The sequence below is a fragment of the Dasypus novemcinctus genome, chromosome 3, assembly GCF_030445035.2.
Source record: "Dasypus novemcinctus isolate mDasNov1 chromosome 3, mDasNov1.1.hap2, whole genome shotgun sequence".
Classification (NCBI taxonomy): Eukaryota; Metazoa; Chordata; class Mammalia; order Cingulata; family Dasypodidae; genus Dasypus; species Dasypus novemcinctus.
In genome coordinates this window covers 54036174-54059642 of record NC_080675.1, presented here as the reverse complement: position 1 = coordinate 54059642, position 23469 = coordinate 54036174, and the positions used below count along the sequence as shown (strand labels likewise).

The window sequence follows — 23469 nt, the reverse complement described above, 5'->3', positions numbered from 1 at the left end:
GAAAAATCAGAAAGACAAAAAGAGTTTTCCAGTCCATTAGGAAAAGGCAAATCACATTTAACCCATTAGAGGAACTGAGAAGTAAGCATGGACCAGATCACAAGGACCACATAAAGACCCAAACAGAAGTAACAAGAACAATAGGGGGAGGCAGATTTGCCCCAATGGATAGGGCATCTGCCTACAACATGGGAGGTCCAAGGTTCAAACCCAGGGCCTCCTAACTCATGTGATGAGCTGGCCCAGGCACAGTGCTGATGTGCACAAGGAGTTCCATGCCACGCATGGGAGTCCCCCACATAGGGGAGATGCACGCGCAAGGAGTGCGCCCCATAAGAAGAGCCACCCAGTGCAAAAAAGTGCAGCCTGCCCAGGAGTGGCGCCACACACACACAGAGCTGATGCAGCAAGATAATGCAACAAAAGGAGACACAGATTCCTGGTGCTGCTGACAAGAATGCAAGTGGACAGAAAAGAACACACAGTGAATGGACACAGAGAGCAGACAATGATGGGCAGGGGGAATAAATAAAAAATAAATCTTAAAAAGAACAATAGATAATAACCTGGCTCTCATTATCATCATCTTGGAACATGAGACAATGACTTACTAGACCGATCAGGTAAAAAGGATGACAGGATGAATTTCAGTAAGAGGACTATTTTTCATTAAATTTGGGATGATTTCAACCATTAATTCTTTGAATATTCTCTCTGCCTCTTCTCCTCTTTCTTCTCATTTCTGGATTCCCACTGTACATATATTGGTACACATGGTTTCTCATAGGTTCCTCAGCCTTTGTTCACTTTTCTTCTTTCTTTTTTCTGCTCCTCAGACCGGACAAATTCAATTTTCTTATCTTCAAGTTCACTGATTCTTTCTTCTGCCAATTCCAAAATCTGCTGTTGGACCCTTCTAGGGCATTTCTGGAACCCTCTAAGGCATTTTTAATTTGTTATTGTGGTCTTCAGTTCTGTTTGGTTCCTTTTCATAATTTTCATGTTGCTATTGAGATTCTCCTTTGCTTTCATCTATCTTTATCCTGATTTCCTTTAGTTTTTTGTCCATGTTTTCTTTAATTCTTTGAGCATATTTAGGACCATTTTTTTATACTCTTTTTCTGGTATATCCCAGGTCTGATCCTCCTTGTTGATGGTTTCTAATGCTTTAATCTTCTACTTTGTCTGACCATCACTTCCTACTTCTTTGTATGCTTTGTAATTTTCTTTTTGGGGTATCTTTTGTTGAAACCTGGACATTTTGATATTTTAATGTGTTATCACTGGAACTTAGACTCTGGTATCTGTACCTTAAGCTTGGATCCAGCTAGTATTATGAAAGAGCTTCTTCTGATTGCCAAGATCTAACTAAAAAAAAAAAAGACGGGGAGAAAAAAGAAAATACCTTCCCCAGTCTTGCAGACTGACCTGTACCAGTGCTCTCCTTCAAAGTTTATCCACAGAAAACTATAAAACATTCCTAAAAGAAATCAAAGAATACCTAAATAGATAGAAGGACATTCTGTATTCATGGATTGGAAGACTAAATGTTGTTGAGATATCATTTCTGCCCAGAGTGATTTACAGATTCAGTGCAACACCAGTCACAATTCCAACTTTCTTTGCATGTATGGAAAATCACTCATCAAATTTATATGAAAGGGTAAGGGGTCCCAAATAGCCAAAGCCATTTTGAAAAAAAAGAATGAAGTTGAAGGACTCACACATCCTGATCTTAAAACTTATTACAAAGCCACAGTAATCAAAAGAGCATGGTACTGAAAACAAGGACAGACAAAGACAGTGGAACTGAACTGAGTTCAGAAATCAGCCCTCATATTTATGGCCAACTGATTTGCCACAGGGTGGCAAAAACCACTCAATTTTACTGGCCCCCATGCTTTAGATCCTTATGGGTGGCATTAATTTTTATGTCCATGTAAATAGAGGAATTCATAGGACCACCCAAGACAAAACTCAAGTACAGAAAGGATCAGGGAGGCCCATACACTTTGGCCTTGCGCTATTTTCTAAACTCCTTATGGGCAGAAATGATATCTCAACAACATTTAGTCTTCCAATCCATGAATACAGAATGTCCTTCTATCTATTTAGGTATTCTTTGATTTCTTTTAGGAATGTTTTATAGTTTTCTGTGTATAAGTCTTTTACATCCTTAGTTAGATTTATTACTAGATATTTGATTATTTTAATTGTTATTATAAATGGAATTTTTTTCTGGCTTTCTTAATTGTTCATTACTAGTATACAGAAATACTACTGATTTGGGGTTGTGTCACCCTCATTTTTGAAAGGCAGTTTTGCCAGATGTAGAATTACTGGCTGTCAAAAATTAGTGCTACTCTTAAGGATCTAAAGCATGGGGAGCAGCAAACTTATTCTAAATGGCCATATAGTAAATATTTTTCATTTGCAGGCCATACAGTCTCCATTACAACTACTCAATTCTGCCACTGTGGTGCAAGAGAATCCACAGGCAATACATACACAAATGGGGATGACTGTGTTTCAATAAAACTTTGAAATAGGCAGCCATCCCATGGGTTGTAATTTGGTAACCCCTGATTTATAAAGAATGCAGGGGTGATGTTACCTAAAATATTCCCAATTAATTCACCAGTCTGGATTCTGCAGAAACCAGACAGATCCTGAAGAATGACTTCTTCAAAATAACTAAAAGTTGTCCCAGTTGCATCTGTTATACAAGATGTAGTATCTTCCAGCCTCAGTGCTTGGGGTATGGCCAATAATCTGGCCAATTCATTTTTTCTATCCTTGTCAACAGAGGATCAGACACAGTTCACATCACATAGAAACAACAGTACATATTTAAATTTTTTGCTTCAGATCTATGTGTACCCTCTATTATAACCTGGTCTATCCTGCAGAGTATCACATTGATCCATCACACTAACTGACATTATACTAATTGTAACTGGGCTGAATGAGCAAGAAGCTATCACACATTGGAGGTCTTGGTAAGATGTGCTCCAGTGGGTGGGACACATATGGTACAAAGACTTAGGGGCATATTAAATGTGTAAAAATTTTAAGTATTCAGTGGTTAGGGGCATGCTGGGACATTCCATCCAAAATAAAGGACAAATTATTGCATCTTGCATCTCCTGTCACAAAGGACACACAACACCTGCAACACCCAGTATGTCTCCTCAGGCTCTGGAGGCAGCATATTCCACACCTGCTCTGGCACATATATCAGAAGATACAAAAGCAGGAAAAGTCTCTGCAGAAGGTCCAGGCCATGGTAAAACAAGGCCACACAACCTGGCAGACCCAATAGCAGGGATTCTTACATTTTTTTGTTCCATGGACCCCTTTGTCAGTCAGGTGAAAACCATGGACCCCTTACTAAGTCCACACTATACTGTATATTATTCAATAAATATATCACACTCATACCAACATGTCCCCATGAGAATGTTTTTTTGAATTTCAACTCAAGCTCACAGACCCCTTATTAAGAACCCCTGCCCTACAGTATTAAAGGTGTCAGTGTTGGGAAACAATGCCATGTGCGGTTATTGAAAGCCCTAGTGGGACAATCACAACACAGGTCTCTGGTTTGTGAAGCAAGGCCATGTTATCTATAACACAGAATTACCCATCTTTTGAGAAGCAACTCTAGGTACACTATGGGACTCTCAAAGAGATGGTGCACCTGGCCATGCATCCAGAACTCTCCAAAATGAGCTGGGTTATAACAGGCCTACCCTATCATTATGTCTAGTGGACCCAGAAATTACCTTCATAAGACAGAAGTGGGAAACCCAGGATCAAACATGCCAGGAAGTATGAGCAAGCTGCATATGCATTTAGCCCAAATTGCCATGTCATTCACCATTACTACACTACCATCCCTGCCTCAGCTCACACCAATGGTCTTGTGGGGGATCTCTTACAACCAAGTGATGGAGAAAGAAAAAGCTTATGTTTGGTCAATGGAGCTAATGTTTGGCCAATGGTTGGGTATGTATGTGGCAAATGAAAATTTGTAGCAGCTGCACCTACAGCCTCACTTACAGATGGCTTTCAAATTCAGTGGCAAGAGAAAATCCTCCCAATGGTGAAACTTCAGGAAATGCACCTGGTCATCCTTTTGGGTTGACAGAAAACTGGACTGAGGTTAACTATATATAGACTCACAGGCAGTGGCAAAGGGCCAGGACCAGAGGCCAGGGAATAAAAAGACTGAAAGATTCAGGACAAGGAAGTATGGGTTAGATGCATGTGGATGGATATGTAAGAGTAGGCAAGAAGTGTGAAGATTTTTGTGTGACATATTAACACTCCAGAGCAGACACTGTTTTAGTTTCTCAGCTGTCAGCCAAAATGGGTGCTGATGCAAAGTTATCAGAAATCTGCTGGCATTTATAAAGGGTGTTTATTTGGGGTAAAAACTTAAAGTCACAAGGCCCTAAAGAGTCCAACTCAAGGTACCATAAAAGGTACTTTATCACCCAAAGTCTGTTGCCATGTGTTGATGCAAGATGGCGATGGCGGGCAACATCTGTGAGGGTTCAGCCTTCCTTCTTCTTCTTAAGGCTCCATGGTCCTATCTTCTTCTAATCTCAGATGTAGGCTGGCATAAGGCTCATCTCTCTCCCCCAGGGCTCATTTCTTTCTGGGTTCAGCTGCTCTTTTCTCTTCACAAGGTTAACTGTAGACTATCAGGCTCATCTCTCTTCCCAGGGCTGTGTCTATGAAGCACTCTCTCTTCCTACATATCTGCTTCCGTGTCTCTACTTCTGAGTGAGAGTTTATCAGCCAAAGGGGGCTGGGACTCAACTCTGAGTCACACTCTAATGAGGTGATTAAATAAAAGCCCTAATCTTAACATAATTCAATCAGACATCTCAGCTGAATCTAATATAATCAAAGGGTATCACACCCTGAGAAACAGACCAGTTTACAAACATAATCAATCTTTTTTGGAATTCATAAATAATACTATGGAGAATCAGGGATGATAGTCTGGATCACATCACCTGTAAAGCCACTAAGAAAAGCAGAGATATTAGCTGAAAGAAAAGGGAAGTTAGAATGGAGAGTAGAGTGGGAAATCATGAGTATCTGCAACCCAAGGCCAGGTATAGCAGTGGACACTGTAGTTCATTCATTCCACTAATCTTCTTCTAATATTTTTCTAGGATAGAAGCTCAATTGGAGTCCTGGAGAAGGTGGTCACCAAATAGCATATGAAGAAATGGATTCTAGTGATGGATGTAGGATGACCGAATACCTGAAAGTAACTTGTTTCTCTCCCTGTTGATAGGATACAAAGAAAAGAATTGTATGTAAATCAGAAGGTAATGAATGCAACCCTCTCTTTGGGCCAAATTCCACTTTTGGTGGTCAAGAATATCCTGTTGAAGCAATGAAGTATGTAAACAACCTTCAACGAGTTGGCTGGACCTGCGCAGAAGTAGCCCCTTGCTGTCCTCACATCAACTTGCTTAATTAACATAGTAAAATTCCCACCCAGGGGTGGAGTTATCCGCCCCTTTCTTGATCATGCAATGTATATGTAAGCATGATTTCCTGAACATACTAATCATACAATTATATAACCAGTTATGTGTGTTCATCCATATGCATAAAAACTAATGCATAATCAAAGAAAATGCTAAGTAGTAATTTGGGTATTTAAACAAGAGTGAAACTGCAGCACAGGGAGTGAGGTCTGAGTCACTTTGGACTGGCCTTGGCTCCTTACCTCTGCAGACGTAATAAATGTGAGTTTGCCTAACTCTTGTGTTGATGTTTTCTTCATGCCATCTCTAGTTATCCATAAAGGCCTTGCTTTGAAGCCTAACATTAGCAGCACAAAAGTAGCCTGTGTTATACAATGACGTGCCATCCTGATCCCTCTTCAAGGAGGTACTTGTTACCTTAAGTGAAAATACATATAGCTTTCACCTGACAATGCCTATAGGAATCCCCTCAGTTGCAGAAAACTACCTTACCCAATGCCATGCCTTTTGCAGGGTGACCTATATATAATGACTGATTAAGATGGGGTTATAAAGGCTTGAATCATTTTGGTCCAAAGCAGAATGACTCCAAAAGACCATTTTAGCTCCAGAACTCTCTGCAGAGTTCAACACTATACCAGGTCAGCACTGTATTATAGTTCTACTTCTCTACTTCTCCATTTGCCCAATCTTGCTTCCTTACCCTGCCCCTTCAAAGATGTTGATCCTAAGGGCACTTCCTAATAAACATTCCACACATTAAATTCGGTTTCAGGTCTTCTTCCCAGAGAATCCAACCTTGCTCTCTAATACCTAAGGTTGTTAGGTATTAGATTGTCTAATACCTAAGACATTTACAATGAGAAGAAGCCAAGTAGCTGTATTCTAAAACCTTTAAACAACCAAGGCCTCCAAAAAGACCCCTATAAGCATCTACCAAGAAAATATTTTAAATTTTTGGGACCCTGACAAAGGTTTATCTTCACCTTCTATTTTACTGTAGTAATTAAATGTAAAAATTAACAAAATGAAAACAAAAATCTAAGAACTATACACTATAGACTGATATTATCATGATAAATTCAATATTACATAATTGGTTCCTGTGTTACTCTGTTAAATGTATCATTACTTACAAATGCTACCAATTTTAAGATAAAATATGGTATCTAGAGTAACTTCAATTTAAAAAATGACGACACTAAGTCCTTGTACAAGAACATAAACCCCAAATTTAAGTTTAAGAAAATCCAACTAAATTTTTGTATTTTCTTATAGCATCTTTTTTAAGAATAGATATAATAGGATGTGTAATCACACACACAAACTCAAAGAAATGTGAATATTTTTCTCCAGCCTAGGTAAAAATAAATAAATATATAAACAAAGTTAAGAGTATTTCAGAGAGAGGTATTTCTGTATCCTATCTGTTTTAATCTGTTAGGCTACAAAAATGCAATATACCAGAAAAGGGTTGGCTTTTACAATGGGGATTTATTAGGTTATAAGGTTACAGTTCCGAGGCCAAGAAAATGTCCAAATCAAGAAATCAAGGCTTCATCAGGCAATGCTTTTCTCCCACTGGCTGCGGGCAATCCTGGACTCCTTTCTCGTATGGCAAGGCATGTGGCAACATCTGCTGGTCTCTCCCTCTCTTCCAGGTTTTATTGCTTTCAGCTTCTGGCTTCAGTGGTTTACTCTCAGCTCCTGTGGCTTTCTCTCTCTGTGCTTCTATGGGTTTCTTTCTGTGTCTTTCTCTATTCATCCCATTTAAGAAGGACTCCAAGTAAGAGGATTTATACCCATCCTGGGCTATGCTCTAGTGAACTAATCTAATCAAAAGAGGGTCCCACCCACAATAGGTTAACACTCACAGGAAAGGATTAGCCCTAAGGACATGATTTTCTATGGTTCACCCAGCATCACTATTAGACCAACTAATCCAACAGTTCAAGTACTACCTATAATGTATATTCCTTATACTTATTGTGTACCTTATTGCAAAACAAATTCTTAAATCTTTGCTGCCTATTACTCAAATATTTTCCTATACAATTACTATACTCTCGCATTCACAATCTTTTGCCTACCCTTTAAGGTTCTTATCTTGTAAGACCTGTACAAATTTCTCTATACCCCAAAATAAGCAGCCATACTCCCATCAGCAATATTCCACTATTCTCTCCAAATCCATGCTGTTCCTACTTCCAGTGCCCAGGTAATTTACCCCATAAGATATCCTTTCTGGGCGGATGTGGCTCAAGCAACTGGGCTCCCATCGACCATATGATAGGTCCAGGGTTCAATTCCCAGGGCCTCCTGGTGAAGGCAAGCTGGCCTGTGCAGCAAGCTGGCCGGAGCAGAGAGCTGGCTCATGCAGAGCGCTGGCCCACGCAGGAGTTCTCACCCGTGGAGCAAGCTGGTTCAAGCAGAGAGCTGGTGCAGCAAGATGACACAACAAAATGAGACACAGAGGACAGACAATAAGAAATGAAGCAGACCAGGAAGCTGAGGTGGCATAAAAGATTGAGCACCTCTCTCCCATCCCAGAAGGTCCCAAGATTGGTTCCCAGTGCCTCCTAAAGAGAAGACAAGCAGACACAGAAGAACGCACAGCAAATGGACAGAGAGAGCAGACGAGGAGGGTGGGGTGGGGAAAGAAATAAATGAACCTTTAAGAAAAAAAGATGCCCTTTCTCCTCCAACAATTCAAATACCACTATACCATTATTCAAAGCTTGGCTCGACCCCCATTTCCTCCTTGAAGGTTTCCTTCCCTGCATGAGCTCCAGTTATTTCTCGACTCTTAAATCCCTATGAGGCTTAAAATTCAAGTCCCAATACAGAGCAATATATTACTAATTGCCATTTATTGCTTTATAAATTACTATTTCTACCTGTGTCCTCTTTCTGAATTACTAATTGTCATTTACAATTATCTTTTGGACTTCACTAGAATGTCTTGTTAACAACCCAAACTTAAGGTATATATTTTAAAAAATGAATACATCTGACTACATCTTCCTATTTCCTTGTAACAGTTAGTGAATCGCCAACGACCTACTTTTCAAAGTTCAAAAATTTGGAATCAACTCTTCAGTCACCAAATTCTTTTAAGTCTATCATCCAAATTTCCTGTCTTCTCTGTCCCCACTGAATTAAGTCAGGATATCATCTGCCTGGAGTAATTAATCAACAGACAACTCTAGAACACCTAACAAACGACAAGAAGTAGCTGTGAGACCCGAGAAAATTAAGTTCTTAAATTGGCCAATTTCTGTGGGTATGAACCCACTGTGAACCTTTGATTAGATTATCCCAATCAGGTGTTGCCCAGGGTGGGTCTTAATCCTCTTACTTTATATTTAGAAGGGAGTCCTTTATAAACGGAATGAATATACAGAGGAGAAAAAAAAAGGCCACAGAGACATAGAGGAACCCACAGAAGCTGAGAAAGGAAGCCACAAGAGCAAAAAGATAAAAATCTACAGAACCTGGGAGAGAGGAAGTCAGAAGTTGAAAGCAATGGAGGACATGGGAGATGCCACATGTGCCTGACTACCCACAGCTGCAGTTCAGGGAGAAAATATCTGATGATGCTGTGATTTGGACACTTTCATACCCTCAGAACGATAAGCTTTTAAGTTAATAAATCTACATCGTAAAAACCAACCCATTTCTGGTGCATTGCCTTGGCAGTCTTTTGCAAATTAAAATATATGCCAAGTTCAGTATGGATTTGTGAGCTAAATGTACATACACAATAGACATGATAACAATCGGATGATATTATTTTATCTGTAGCAAATGACACACCACATTGTGGTGTGTTGATGCAGGGGTGCTTGTTTGGGAATTCTGCACATGTGCATGATTGTTCTATAAGTTTACAACTTCTGTCATAAAAAAAAAATTTGAAAAATAATAATAGGGTGGGTTGGGGGGAAAATACACCAAGTGTAAGATAAGCACTATGATTAGTAATAAGATTTTGACAATATTCTTTCATAATTTGTAACAAACTTCTCATGACAATGCAAGGTGTTGGTGGAGGTTGATGTATGGGACCCCTGTATGATTTTAGGCATATTTGCTTTGTAAGTTCACAACGTTTACTGTACAGTTGTTTATGTATGTTCATATATAAATGATATAAAGATAATAATAATAGGATTGGTTAGGGAAAAATACTTTGTTTAGTAGTAATATTTTGACAATGCTCTTTATTAAAAAGGTTTAAAAACAATGCAAGTTATTGGTGGTAGGGTGAGATGTTATTTATGTTTGTTGTTATATATATTTGTTTTGTAAGTTCACAACTATTATACACTTACTGTTTATGTATGTTTATGTGATATATTTCAATAAAATTAAAAAAAAAAAAATGCCAAGCTGCCCAAGTCCTCTATTTTCCCAGCTAACAATCTCTCTCTACTTAAGGACATTCTTCTCACTATCATCAAAATTATCTGGGGGGGAAAAAGTCCCATCAGCACCTTTAGCATGCCCTAAAAGGCCTTCTCAAAGTTTCCCCCAATTGAGCCTGTAGTCTCAATGCCTTGTTATGAACTGTCACTCCCTAATCCTAAAACATGCATTTATAAATCCCATTTCTTCTCAATATTTCCTGAACACATCTCACCTTACAAATTGGAGTCTTTACATATGCTACATATTCTGTCTGACTTGGAATGCCCTTCTCTTGCTTAAAAATTTTCTACTCCTTCAATAAGACCCAATATGTCATTACTCTATTGTGCCTTTCCTAATTATCCCAGGAAGAGCTTCTGTATTCCCACTGTATTGTATTATCTGTTAACATGTCTGTCTCCCCCATCTAAGTTTTTAACTCCAACCATTTTTTAACTCCATTGCCTGGAATGATGTCTGGCACAGGGTAAGTCAAATTAATTCAGTAAACACATGCAGTTACTAAATGAACACATTTTCTCATATAAATAAATGATACTATAATTGGTAGCCAGTTTCCACAAACGCTTAACAATATGGCTAAAATAGTGTTTCAGCACTTTGAAGTTAAAGAGATGGTCCTTTCTTGTATAGTTCATGTTCCTGAAAATATAATTGGCTTTGAAAGTGAACAGGAGAGAGATTTTTAAACAAGCTGTTTAAATAGATTTTGTAACTTGGTTTGAAAATCTAAGTGGCATATGAATGTGTTTCTGTGGGAAAATGTGTTCTTGGATACAGATTCTAATCTAGAAGTCAAACAGCCACTACCACCATACTCAAATTACCAGACTGTTATTCTTCTGCTCAAGCAATATTATCTCAGCACCTATGTTTACAGGGGAAAATAAAATGAATTACTAATTCTGGTGTTTTTGAACCTCCACAATTAAAGCCCAATTTATCTTACATGACACTACTCCTTTTCATATATGCTTTACTTAAGTCAAAATGAACTCATCTCCAGAGCCCACAATTACCGCGGCTTATGCTTTGGCTTTCCTTGCCTATTTTACTGGAAAGTTCCTCCACCCTGTTCCATACACTTAAATCTAACCTATCCTTTGTAGGTCATTTAAATACTACCTCCTAATCCTTTTCCTCTTCTTCAGGTAATCTTTCCATCCTCTCTACTTCTATAGTACTTAATCAGGACCTATTCCACAACATTTATAACTTTACTTCAAAGGTACATTATCATATGAAAAGACAACCTACAGAATGAAGAAAACAATTGTAAACCATATATCAGATGAAGGTTTAATATTCAGAATAAAGAACTTTTTTGTTTACAACCTAACAACAAAAAGACAATCCAATTTAAGTAGTGAGCAAAAAATGTGAATAGACAGATCTCTAAAGTGGATATAAAAATGGCCAATAAGCGTATGAAAAGATGCTCAACATCATTAGCTATTAGGGAAATGTGAATCAAAACCAAGAGATACCACTTCACACCCACAAGGATGGCTAAAATTACAAAACAAACAAAATAACAAGTGTCGAAGAGGATGCAGAGAAAATGGAACTCTAGTGCACTGCTATGAAGGTAAAATGGTACAGTTACTGTGGAAAGCAATACGGCAGTTCCTCAAAAAGTTAAATATAGAATTACCATATGATCTGGCAATTCTACTTCTAGGTACATACCCAAAGAAAGTGAAAACAGGCTCTCAAACAGACACTTGTACACCAACGTTCAAAGCAACACTACTCACAATAGCCAAAAGATGGCAACAACTCAAGTATCTGTCAACAATGAATGAATAAACAAAATGTGGCACATACACACAATGGAATATTATTTGGCCATAAGAAGGAATGCAGTTCTAAGACATGCTGCAACATGCATGAACCATGAAAACATTATGCTGAGTGAAATAAGCAAAGTACATATAGACAAATACTGTTATGATGTCAAATATATGAAATATCTAGAAATAGCTAATTTGTAGAAAGAAAAAATAGATTAGTTACCAGATGAGGAGAGGAAGAGGGAGAGTTTTTGCTTTATGGGTATAAAGTACTTGAAAATTAAAAATTATTTTTAGAAGTATATGATTATATATCTATTTCCCCCCCCCCCCCGTTTTTGATGCTAATGACAGGTTCTATATCTAATTAAACATCTTCTAAAGTATGCTCTGTGGAATTCACACAATAAAGTTAAGCAGTAGAAAATTAAAGTCTTATGGTGAAAAAAGTTGGGAAATGAACATTTCAGACTCTTTTTTAAAATCTTTTTAAATTTAATTGCCTTTTTAAAAAAAGATACATAGATCACAAAAATATTACATTAAAAAAAATAAGAGGTTCCCAGCCACACACCCTACCCCACTCCTCCCACATCAACAACTTCTTTCATCATTGTGGCACATTCATTACATTTGGTGAATACATTTTGGAGCTCTGCTGCACCGCACGGATTACAGTTTACATTGTAGTTTACACTCTCCCCCAGGACATTCAGTGGATTATGGCGGGATACATAATGTCCACCATCTGTCCCTGCAATATGAGACTCTTTAACATACTAAAGTATATTGTAAACCTCCAAGCAAAGCAGAATATCTCATTTCCAAAACTTTATTTAGCCTTTGAAATTTTTTTTTTTTTTTACCACACATCTTGCAGGATTAATATTTTACAGGACAGCTTTTGGGACATGCAATCTCATTAATTTTACATGTTATCTTTAACGTAATAGTTACTTAACAAATATTTTTTGAATGAATGAATAATTGACTCTAGTTAACAAAGAACTCTCCCAGAAAAGTAGCTTCCCCAGTGAGAAGGAAAGACTCTTGAAAAACAATAGGAGAGAAAATCAGCAAGGTGAGAAAGGAGTGCAGTGTCCTCCTCAGAAGTACAGTAAAAGAAGAGAGGAATTATTTACAACAGAAAAAGAATTTACTACCCCAGTCACTTTTTAAATGTAGACCACGTAAGTAATCTGAACCACATAGGAATCCATGTTTAGAATGTCTATCATGTTCATCCTGTGGTGATCATTTAAAAACACTGCAAATAGACCCTTTTAGAAATATGTGTCAACAAGGATTGAAACTAATTTGGTATTCTGGGCAGTTTTCAGGAGCTACCCTATTAAAATTACTGAATCATGTATTACTAAATCATTTCCATCAAGTGAGGAAATATCCCATAGCCTGAGTTTATGTTAAATTTTTTTTTAAAAGTCATAGGATCAATAAGATTATAAAAGAAGCAGAGTTAACACAAGAAATTTCAGATTCAAAAAGTTTAATTTTGTTTTAGTTTTTTTCAATGTAGAAAACAAAAGCACAATTCTACTTAGTGTATGAAAAGCAGGATACATAGAAACAAAATAGCCTTGACTACATCCTGACCTCTGTTTTCCACAGTTCTCCAGCTGTGACTAAGAAAAGAAAGCAGAAGAAAGAGTCCCCGACTTGTCCTACAACCTAGTTTCTTCTGCAGTAGCCAACACAGTGAAAGCAGGTTGTTTTGTTTTGTTTTCCTCCTCCCTCTAAAGCAAAGAGGGCAACTTTTCACTTAGAGTTGAAACCTTATTCAAGAACAGAGAGTCCACTGTAGGGCTGAAAAGATAAATTAATTTCTTGATTGTAACTTCTAACACTTAATTTTAACTATTGACATAATAGTTTTTTACCAGGGATTAAACCCAGGACCTCAGTACATGGGAAGCTGGTGCTCAACCACTTGAGATACATCCACTCCCCAACATAATACGCTTTTAATTTTGATAAAGCAACAAGTTACATATGGTCAGAAAAGAGGAAGTTCACATGAGTTAAGATTTATATTTATGTTTAAAGTTATTGTGAAATCAAGGCCCCTCGTGATGTAGAGGGGGACTGGACATAACCATCCTAGGGTCCACAGGATGGAGGAATAGAGTATGGATCAGAGTGGACTTACTGGTGTCCTGCTGGTGAACTATTATGATTAGTAAGGGAAGAAATTGTAATAGTGATGTGGAGAGGGTGGCCACAATGGCTACTGATGGTAGGGAGACAGAAGAAGAGATATGGTGTGGGGCCATTTTCAGGATTTGGAGTTGTCCTAGGTGGTGCTGCAGGGACAGATGCCAGACATTGTGTGTCCTACCGTGGCCCACTGGGTGGACCGGGGGAGGGTGTGAACTACAATGTGGACGACTGTCCATGTGGCACAGCGGTGCTCTAGAATGTATTCGCCAGGTGCAGAGGTTGTGGCGTGATGATGGAAGAAGTTGTTAATGTGGGAGGGGTCGGGTGGGTGAGACGGGGGATATTTGGGGACCTCATATTTTATTATTTAATGTTTAATGTAACATTTAAAATAAAGAAGAAAAAAAATAAAACTTACGAACTATAAAAAAAAAAAGTTACTGTGAGTTCCCTCTGGCCACAGGGCCAATAAAGTGTATCTTACTGGCTGCAAGAGTTACTAAATTAGATTAAACCCTAAATTGATTTAACTGCTTTACTACATGGCAAGACACTAGAAAGCAAAATACATATTTCTCTACCTCCTCCAGGGACCAGGAATAAAGTGTATGGACTCATGTAGTAAAATATTTTTTTAAAAATTGACATAATACAAGCCAAGACCAAGACATAATTGGGAATATCAAGCAGGATTCATTAACTCAAAGGTTAATGTCTTATGAACTGTATGTCAAATAACAGTTTTCTGTTAACTGACTAGGCACACATTTCACTAAGTAAATTAAAGATCTCAACTTCATAGAGTTTTCTACATTTGAAAAACAAGAAAACTAAAACAAGGAACTACCGAACGACGAAGAATCTTGCCTAGGGAAACACAGTAAAAACTCTTAGCAAGAAGAAATCTCCTTATAAACAGATGGAACAATTTTGGGATTAAAGAAGTTAATGTACTCTATCTCCCAACAAAAATCTGAGAATATACACCTAATATATCTGAAGTCTTTCCTGTATGTATAACTCTTCATTCACACATTACTATTTTACTACAATTTATTATGAGAATGACACGATGTTAACAAAAGCATTACCTATTCAAATTCTCACTGAAACCGAAAGTGCAGAAACAATAACAAAAGAGAAAAATCCCATTTATTATAAAAACTGTGCCATTCAAATTTTAAGCCACAAAAACTGCTGAATCTTAGGCAGAAAAAGGATACAATGGTCACTTATGGAGGAATTTTCTATTGTCACTGCAACCTTCTCTATTACTCATACTATGTTACTCAGGACGAAACACAAGCACACACACAAAAAGGGTCTTTTCTTTTTCCCCCGTATCTGATTTTTGCATTTCTTTCTTAAAAGGAGATGTTTCATACGTTTCACTGTTTTGTGGTCCAATTAGTCCTCCTATTATTTCAAACATCACAGCTTATTATATTGGACTTCACCAAATCAAATTCTAAATTTTAGATGCTGCAAATATTAAAGAAAGCACATTACAATGCTCACTGTCCTGCGTTAAGGATACTCTAGCCGTTACTCGGTTTTATAATTCACCTAAATTCCTTCACTCTCGAACACAGACGTTAATTTCAGTTTTTGCTCTCTTAAGTCTGAAGAGCTAAATATAAACAGGCCTTTATTGTACTAAAAAATACTTCCAGACTTTTCAAATATAAGGGTAAACTGGCAGGCATACGAGTGTCACTTCTAACATTTACAAACGGAATGACTCGACGAGAAGCCCCCATTCGTCCCCCATCTCAGGTGGCCTCCTTAGCTAACATCCGAGCGACAAAACGTGATTCTCCTGAACTGGAGCTCCCGGCTCCTCGCTTCCCGTCCTGAGTCAGCCCTTGCCACTACTACTCCAGAGTAGAAATCTTCCGACGCCCGAACCCCTGAGGATCCTCTGGCCCTAGAGAAGAACACCAATCCTCCTCCTTTCGGACTCAGGGCTTCCCCTCCTCGCCACTTCCCACCTGGGTCCCGAAGACACCCCTCCCCCATTTCAAGCTCCGCCCGCGCTGACACCGGAGTTGCCACCCGAGCCCTTCGCCTTCGCACCTTGAGAGTGCTTCTCCCGGGCAGCCGGCGAACGCCAGCTCCTCGGCCCGCCCGCCTCGGTGTCTGCAACCCCGGGCCTGCCACTCCCTGAAGAGCCCCGGGACCCACCTCGAAGAGCTCGGCCGTCGTGGCCATCCCCGCCGGCTGAGAGGCTCGCCTCGCCCTGAATGCCGTGCCCTCCTCACATGCTGCGCCTCAGCGGCGCCGCGCACAGGTCCCCCTTTGGCTTGCCAACTCCGGCTCCGGGTCGCCGCTGGCTCCCCCACTCCCTACAAAGCCCAGGCGGGGCGGGAGGGCGGCCATGAAGTGAAGCCGCAGACGTCTGTCAGCTGCCTCCCGGCGCCGCCCGCGCCTCTCCCATTGTCACCGCCTCATACGCCGGAAGTGGAGCTGCGCGCGCCTGGGAGGCTGTAGGGAGGGGCCGACGAGGGACGCGAGCTGCAGTCGAAACGGAGAGAGGCTCGTCGCTTGGACAAATGAGGAAACATGATCCTTGCGGGCCACCATCCCGGAAATGGAGTTTTAAAGGAAGAAATTAGTGGGTGCTGGGCTGAGTAAGTTACTAAAGAGTCTAGGTGCAGATTCACGGAACTTTTTGTGGCTTACGTTGGGCAGGAGCGACTCAAAGAGTTTAGTCACCTGAAGAAGCTAGCGTCTCTGCTGAGCTCGATCCATCTGTGGTGGTGTAAAATGCGGCTCAGAATGAGCCTCGGGGCTGCTGGTTAGAGTCCATCCGGAAAAAACGGGTCTGCGCTCTTCCTGCTTAATTAGCTATGGATTGATCCTTTAGTGGCCAGTCATGGCCCAGCGAGCAGTGTGGCTCATAAGCCACGAACCGGGAGCTCCACTTTGTGGCACCATGAGATTCTCCAGGTAAATGCAAGACTGAACCCTCGGAAATAATGGATCAGAATGAAAATACCGGTATAATAACTTAACATTGTTTTGTGATGCGCTGTATCTCAGCTCAGCCACAGCTAGTTCCATGACCTCGGACAAGTTATTTAACCTTTGTTCCATCTGTTAAATGGAGATTTTTAATAATCCTACCTCATAGTGTTATATGAGAATTAAATGAGTTAATGCCTGGAACATATTGAGTATTATATGTGTTTTCCTATTGTTGCTGTTGTGTTATAATTAATCCAATCTGCGTAGAATTGGTATGGCCGGGACCAGGGCGGAAGGAAGAAAACTCATGGAGCACTAACCAACCACGTTTAAAATTTCTACTTTCATTACATTAATAAAATCATTCTAAGACATTTTAACTCATTCTTTGCAAAAATCCTTGCTAAAAACAAAAAATAAAATTTTTAAAAATCCTTGCTAAGCAGTTGGTGTATTTATTCCTAACTGCCATACTTCCCTTCACAATTAACTCTTGCATGTGCAATGTTGTTCAATTTCTGTGAGTTTGTGCATGTATTTTTCAATTTACACCCTTAAGTATGCTATAGATTCCCTTTTCTTACATTTGTCACTCAGCACTGTTTTTAAGAAACGTCCGTATTACTTTGTGTATCTAGACCAGTGTTGTACAATAGAATTTTCTACAATGTTGGAAATGGGAAATACTCTAAATCCATGCTAATGTTTTAGCTACTAGCCACCTGTGGCTGTTGACCTCTTAAATTGTGGCTAGTGTAACTGAGGGATTCAATTTTAAATTTTAATTCTAATTTAGTTTAAATAGCCACATGTTGCTACCATATTGGACAATGCAGATCTAAACTATTGCTTCTACCTGCTATATATAGTACATCCTCCCCTCCTCTACTGAAAATCTCCCAGGATACCTCCTAGTTTCGGATTTTAGAACAGTGCCGCAGTGGATATCCTCAAGCCGGCCCTCTTAGGGACCTGTGTGAGAATTTGAGATATGTTACTAAGCCTCAGGGCATACCTATACTGATTTTAACTAAATACTGCCAAACAAATCAGAAACTCCTCAGAATGCTTTTACTCTCCATTCTTACCAGTTAGTAAGGTAAGAATGGAGAGTAAAAGCATTTTTACTAATACTTATTATCCAGCTTTCTAATTTTTGCCGAGATAACTGGGTGTAAAGGATACCTTATTTTCATTTGCATTTCTCTGCATAGCCATGATTGTTTACCCATTTTTGTATCCTCTTCTGTGAATTGCCTGTTCATATCCTTGTCTGTTTATCTGTGAGACTTGCAGGTTTTTTCCTGTTAATTTGCAGGAGTTCATTGTGTATGCTAGTTATTAGTGTCATGTCATTTTTAGATATTACAGATATTTTCGCTTAATCTGTCAATGTTTATTAACTTTATATTTCCCTTGGTTAAACAGAAATCTCTAATTCTGATGCAGTCCAATTAGTTAGTACTTTCAGGGTTTTGTTAAAGAAGTCTTTCCCCACCCTTATTTCCCAAAGAAATCTTTCTATATTATTTCTCTTAACTTTATAATTTTATCTATTATATTTAGATCTTTAGTCTATCTGTGGTCTATCTTTGGATATGGTTTTAAAAAGGAATCCCATTTTGTTTTTCTGTATACAGTGGGCAGGTTTTCCTAACATCATCTACTGAGCAGTATATCTTTTCCTCATTGATTTGTGAGGCCTTTGATAATGCTTATTATTTCCCCCATATAAACATTAATGTCTCAGTTCTATTATTTTGTTTGTTCTTGTGCCAGTACCATACTGTTTTTATTACTGTGCCTTTGTAGTTTATCTTAATATCTCATGGGGTGAGGTTTTTATGGCTTAAAAAGATAAATTGATTGTACACTTTGAATGGATTGTATGGTGTGTGAATAAAACTGTTGCTGTTTTTTAAAAATAAATTCCTTGAAGAAGTCATGCTTGTTCTCTGAGAAATTTTCCCATTCTGTTCTTAATATTTCAGAAAAAAAATTCATATATATTTGGGTAGGCTTTTCAACATCTCAATGGAGGCAGCAAAATAAGTTCAAATTTTGTATAATTGAACGAATTTCTTTTCTGATTTTCAGTTTTCTTATCTTTCAGGGCTGGTCTTAGGGCAGCATATATTATCTGTCCATGCCAAAGGATAATGTCCATCAATTAAGATTTAAGAAGGCAAGTGAAGTGATCTTAAGTCTACCTTTTCCCCACACCAAAATTTGATTTAGAGTGTGGTTTAGAGCTTGCTGCCCAGATAGATCTAGCATAGCTTAAGTCAGGCCTGAGTTGGCGTTGAACCGCATAGGTATAGAGCCAGTTAAGGTTTGAATCCTGTTTTAGAAAAGGCCTACTATAAATCTGAAATCATGGGATGAATTATTTAACAAAATATTTATTGAACATATATTTAGGCATTATATAGGGCCCCAGATTAATTTCTTACCTTTATATTCAATCTTCAGATTTTTATGCTTAAGGACAACTTTAGTTATCCCCTAGATAACTAGAGAAAACTAATGAGTTTAGACCAAAGTTCTCAACTGTTTTATCCAGAGACTTATAAGAAGAAATGACATTTACCTGCTAGCTCATTACAGGAGTGCTGGAGTGCCTCCCACTTCTCAATCAAGAAAATGCACATAAGAATTTAAATGAGTGAGGTTCTTTAGTACATGAGTAACTTTTTTTTAAGATTTATTTTTTATTTATTTCTTTCCCCTCCCCACTTCCCCCACCCCTCCGCCCCCCAGTTGTCTGCTCTCTGTGTCCATTCCCTGTGTGTTCTTTTGTGACAACTTCTATCCTTACCAGCCGCACAGGGAATCTGTGTTTCTTTTTGTTGCATCACCTTGTGTCAGCTCTCCCTGTGTGCAGTGCCATTCCTGGGCAGGCTGCACTTTTCTTTTGCATTGGGCAGCTCACCTTATGGAGCGCACTCCTTGCGCGTGGGGCTCCCCTACGCGGGGGACACCCCTGTGTGGCAGGGCACTTCTTGCGGGCATCAGCACTGCGCATGGGCCAGCTCCTCACGGGTCAAGGAGGCCCAGGGTTTGAACTGCAGACCTCCCGTGTGGTAGACAGACACCCTATCCATTGGGCCAAGTCTGCTTCCCATAAGTAACTTTTGAATACATTCTTATTTGTAAAAATTTTTAGCAAACCTCAATATTTTATTACTGATAGTGGAAATAATTATTTTGGCTAGGCATGGTCTTGACCCTTGATGAGAGCTGCTAATAGGTTGCCACCCCTTCATTTTACAAATAAGAGAATAGTCTCAAAGAATTTAGGTGATTTGTCCAAAAGTTAATAGTGAATGGCTTTCCTCTAGAACTTGGAGTAGAGGAAAAAGTACATAGAAAAGTACTAAGAAAATGTGATCTAACAGATTTATGTACATGAGCAAAATTATTTTCTGTTCTGCAGCCTCCTCATCGGCCCCCCCCAAGAACAGAATGGGTTAGTAACATATTTAGCCCAGAGGTGTGCAAACTATAAAGAATTATTCAAATTGTTTTCTTTTTATTATCTGATAGTAGCTTCCATATTCTTGTAGCTCTTACATATTCTTGTGGGGCTTAACAAGAAGACTCTGGGTACAGTGTAGGTTGAGTAGAATAGAGCATTCCTTTTAAAATGGTATTATTTTAGTGAATCAGAAAGCCACTTTTGTCCTATTTTACAAAGATGGTGTCATCTCAAAGAGTAAATCCAAAAACTACTTTTTTGGTCCTACTCTGCTAAGATAGTATTAGAAGAAGGAAGAAAAGTCCTCAGAGATGCCTAAAATGTGTCCAGATATACATCCCTTGTCTACCAAAAAGTAATCTGAGTAGCCAAGAGACTTTTTTTTTTTTAGGATTTATTTTATTTATTTATTTCCACCCCCTTATTATTTTCACTTACTGTGTCTGTTTATCTTCCTTGTTTCTTTATGAGGGTCTGGGAACAACCCGGAACCTCTGATGAAGGAGGGAGGTGCCTAATTGCTTGAGCCACCTCCACTCCCTGCTTTGCTGTCAGTCATGTTTTTCTTCTTGTGTCTCTTGTTGCGTCATCTTGTTGCATCAGCTCGCCGCACCTGCCCATTGCTCCAGCTTGCTGTCTTCTCTTACGAGGCACCAGGAATCAAACCAGGGACCTCCAGTATGGTAGGCAGGAGCCCAATTGCTTGAGCCACATCCACTTCCACCAAGAGACATTTTAATTAGAACCATGTATTACATATTTTTAATTAAATAAATAAATTGAATTAAGCATATTCAGTGATAGTGATATTTTATCATTTTATATTTTATCATTTATCATAGTGATATTTTATTCATACCAAGAAACATACTATAGTAGGAACTTAATGTATAATAAATATAAATACAATATTTTTGTTTCTTAGCCTTTGTGAATGCATATATGTATTTGTGTTTGTTGTTACTGTTTTTCCTATGGTTTTTGTGGGTTTTTTTTGGAGGAGGGGGCTCATACACTTTGATTGTACTAAAAGGGTCATTTATAACATTTCTGTTTCTGTAATGCAGACGGTATCCAACAGTTGAAAAACGAGCCAAAGTCTTCAATGGAGCAAGTTATGTGCCTATTCCTGAAGATGGCCCCTTCCTTAAAGCACTACTCTTTGAACTTAGATTATTGGATGATGGGGACTTTGTGGAGAGCCGTGATAGCTGTTCACGCATCAATAAAACATCTGTCTATGGACTCCCAGTAGGAGGTGAAGAACTCTGGCCAGTTGTTGCTGTTCTGAAGACTGGCATAATATATGCTTGTTTGCCACTAGTTGAACAAACTTTATCTCCTTATCCACCATTAATTAGCATTAGTGGAATTTCACAAGGCTTTGAACTTCTCTTTGGGTTGCAGGATTTTCTTTCCTCAGGTCAACAAAATGACACTGAGCTAAGTACTAAATTGAGACAACTGCCTGAATTGCTTCTACAGACTTGTCCATTTGGCACTTTGTTAGATGCCAACTTACAGAATGCATTGGAAAATATTAATTTTGCATCTGTGTCTCAGCTACAAAAACAGCCAGCCTGGAAAGTTGGAGCATACAAAGGAAAACCACAAGTTTCTATTTCTATCACTGAAAAGGTAAAATCCATGCAATATGATAAGCAGGATATAGCAGATATGTGGCAAGTTGTTGGAGCTGTAACTTGCAAGGTAAGATTTTGTCTTATACTTGTTTCATCATTTAAATATATATCATTAAATATATATTGAGGAAAGTAAAGTTTTCTAACTAGTTTACATTTTTAAATTCTTGATTTTTGTAAGCAGCAAAAATTTTATATTTTATATTAAAATATGTAATATTTTATAATAGTACTTTTTTGCATTCATTACCAATTCTAACTATTGCTATGTGATGAGTTACACCAAAGCTTAGAGGCTTAAAACAACTTTAAGATTTATTATTTTCATAGTTTCTGTGAGTCAGTACTTCAGGAACAGCTTAGCTGGGCAGTTCTAGCACAGAGTCTCTCATAAGGTCACAGTCAAAATGTCAGCTGGAGCTAGTCACCTGCAGGCTTTACTGGGGCTAGAACATCCTTTGGAAAGGTAGCTCATTCCTATAACTGGCAAGTTGGTGCTGGCTGTTGGCAGGAGGCCTCTGTTGCTTACCTATATCTCTCCACGGGCTGCTTAAGTATACTCGCAAGAGGTGACTAGCTTCCCTCAGATGAAGTGATCTGAGGGAGAAAGTGAAAGAGAGGGAGCAAGAAAGACGGAAACAGGCAGAAGCTATCCTTTTTATTGCCTAGACTTGAAGATCACATAGAATTACTTCACCACTTTTTATTCATTAGAAGCAAGTCACTAGGTCGAGCCCACGTTCAGGGGTGAGTGGAATTAGTCTCCATCTTTTGAAACTAAGAATGTGTGAATATACTATAAAAGCACCACACTAGTTTTCTGTTTCTCCAGGGATGAACTGATAACTCTCTGACTTGATATCATTTTAGTGGGTTCTTTTTTTATTTTAAACAACTCAATAGGTTAATTTAGGGTTCTCTCGTATAATATTATAAATACCAGACACAATGGTGAGCAGCTCTGTACAAATGCTGTATATGAAAGTAGACCTCAGAGACAGAACTAGAACAATCCTAGTAAGCAAACTGGGTCTTTTTTTTTTAACCTCAATTTTAGAGTGACCTAAAATTTTATGTGTCTGTTTTAAACTTATTTCTATTGTTATTAAAAACCCATTCTAGTTATTAACTTTGATTGAAAAGAATTATTTTAAATGGCTCTAAAATTAAGGTATTCAATGATTGTGTATATTAAAGTATAAAAATAGTTGAGTCCTTTTTTTTTCATAAATTCCATGAAATAAGAGTAGGAAAACTGACCTTTTCTGTTTTTCTCTGTGGCAGTTAACAGAGAATATGTTATAATGTAATACTAGTTGGTATCATGGTGTTTAAATGTCTCAGCTCACTAATAGGCTGACCCAAGTTTACAACTTATGGGAATTTTAAAGTGACTTCTAGTCTTAGTCCTGAGACAGATTATCATAACTCTCTTTAAAAAAAATAGAATGGGGTATACCTTAACT

The 23469-nt window shown here is 38.5% G+C and overlaps 2 protein-coding genes across 6 annotated transcripts in view; one reads left to right on the top strand and one right to left on the bottom strand.

The window, feature by feature from the left end:
- The window catches only part of EXOC5 (exocyst complex component 5), a 60930-nt gene extending 44306 nt beyond the window's left edge, over window positions 1-16624 (bottom strand). For both annotated transcript variants that reach the window (XM_004452975.4, XM_004452976.4), the window contains exon 1: window positions 16100-16624. In XM_004452975.4, the coding sequence (XP_004453032.1) occupies window positions 16100-16126 (27 nt within the window). In that variant the 5' untranslated portion in view covers window positions 16127-16624. The remainder of the gene's footprint in view (window positions 1-16099) is intronic.
- Window positions 16625-16697: 73 nt separating this feature from the next.
- Window positions 16698-23469, top strand: part of AP5M1 (adaptor related protein complex 5 subunit mu 1) — a 35637-nt gene continuing 28865 nt past the window's right edge. For all 4 annotated transcript variants that reach the window (XM_004452974.5, XM_058293374.2, XM_071213915.1 and 1 more), the window contains exons 1-2: window positions 16698-16864; window positions 21428-22070. In XM_004452974.5, the coding sequence (XP_004453031.2) occupies window positions 16791-16864; window positions 21428-22070 (717 nt within the window). In that variant the 5' untranslated portion in view covers window positions 16698-16790. The remainder of the gene's footprint in view (window positions 16865-21427; window positions 22071-23469) is intronic.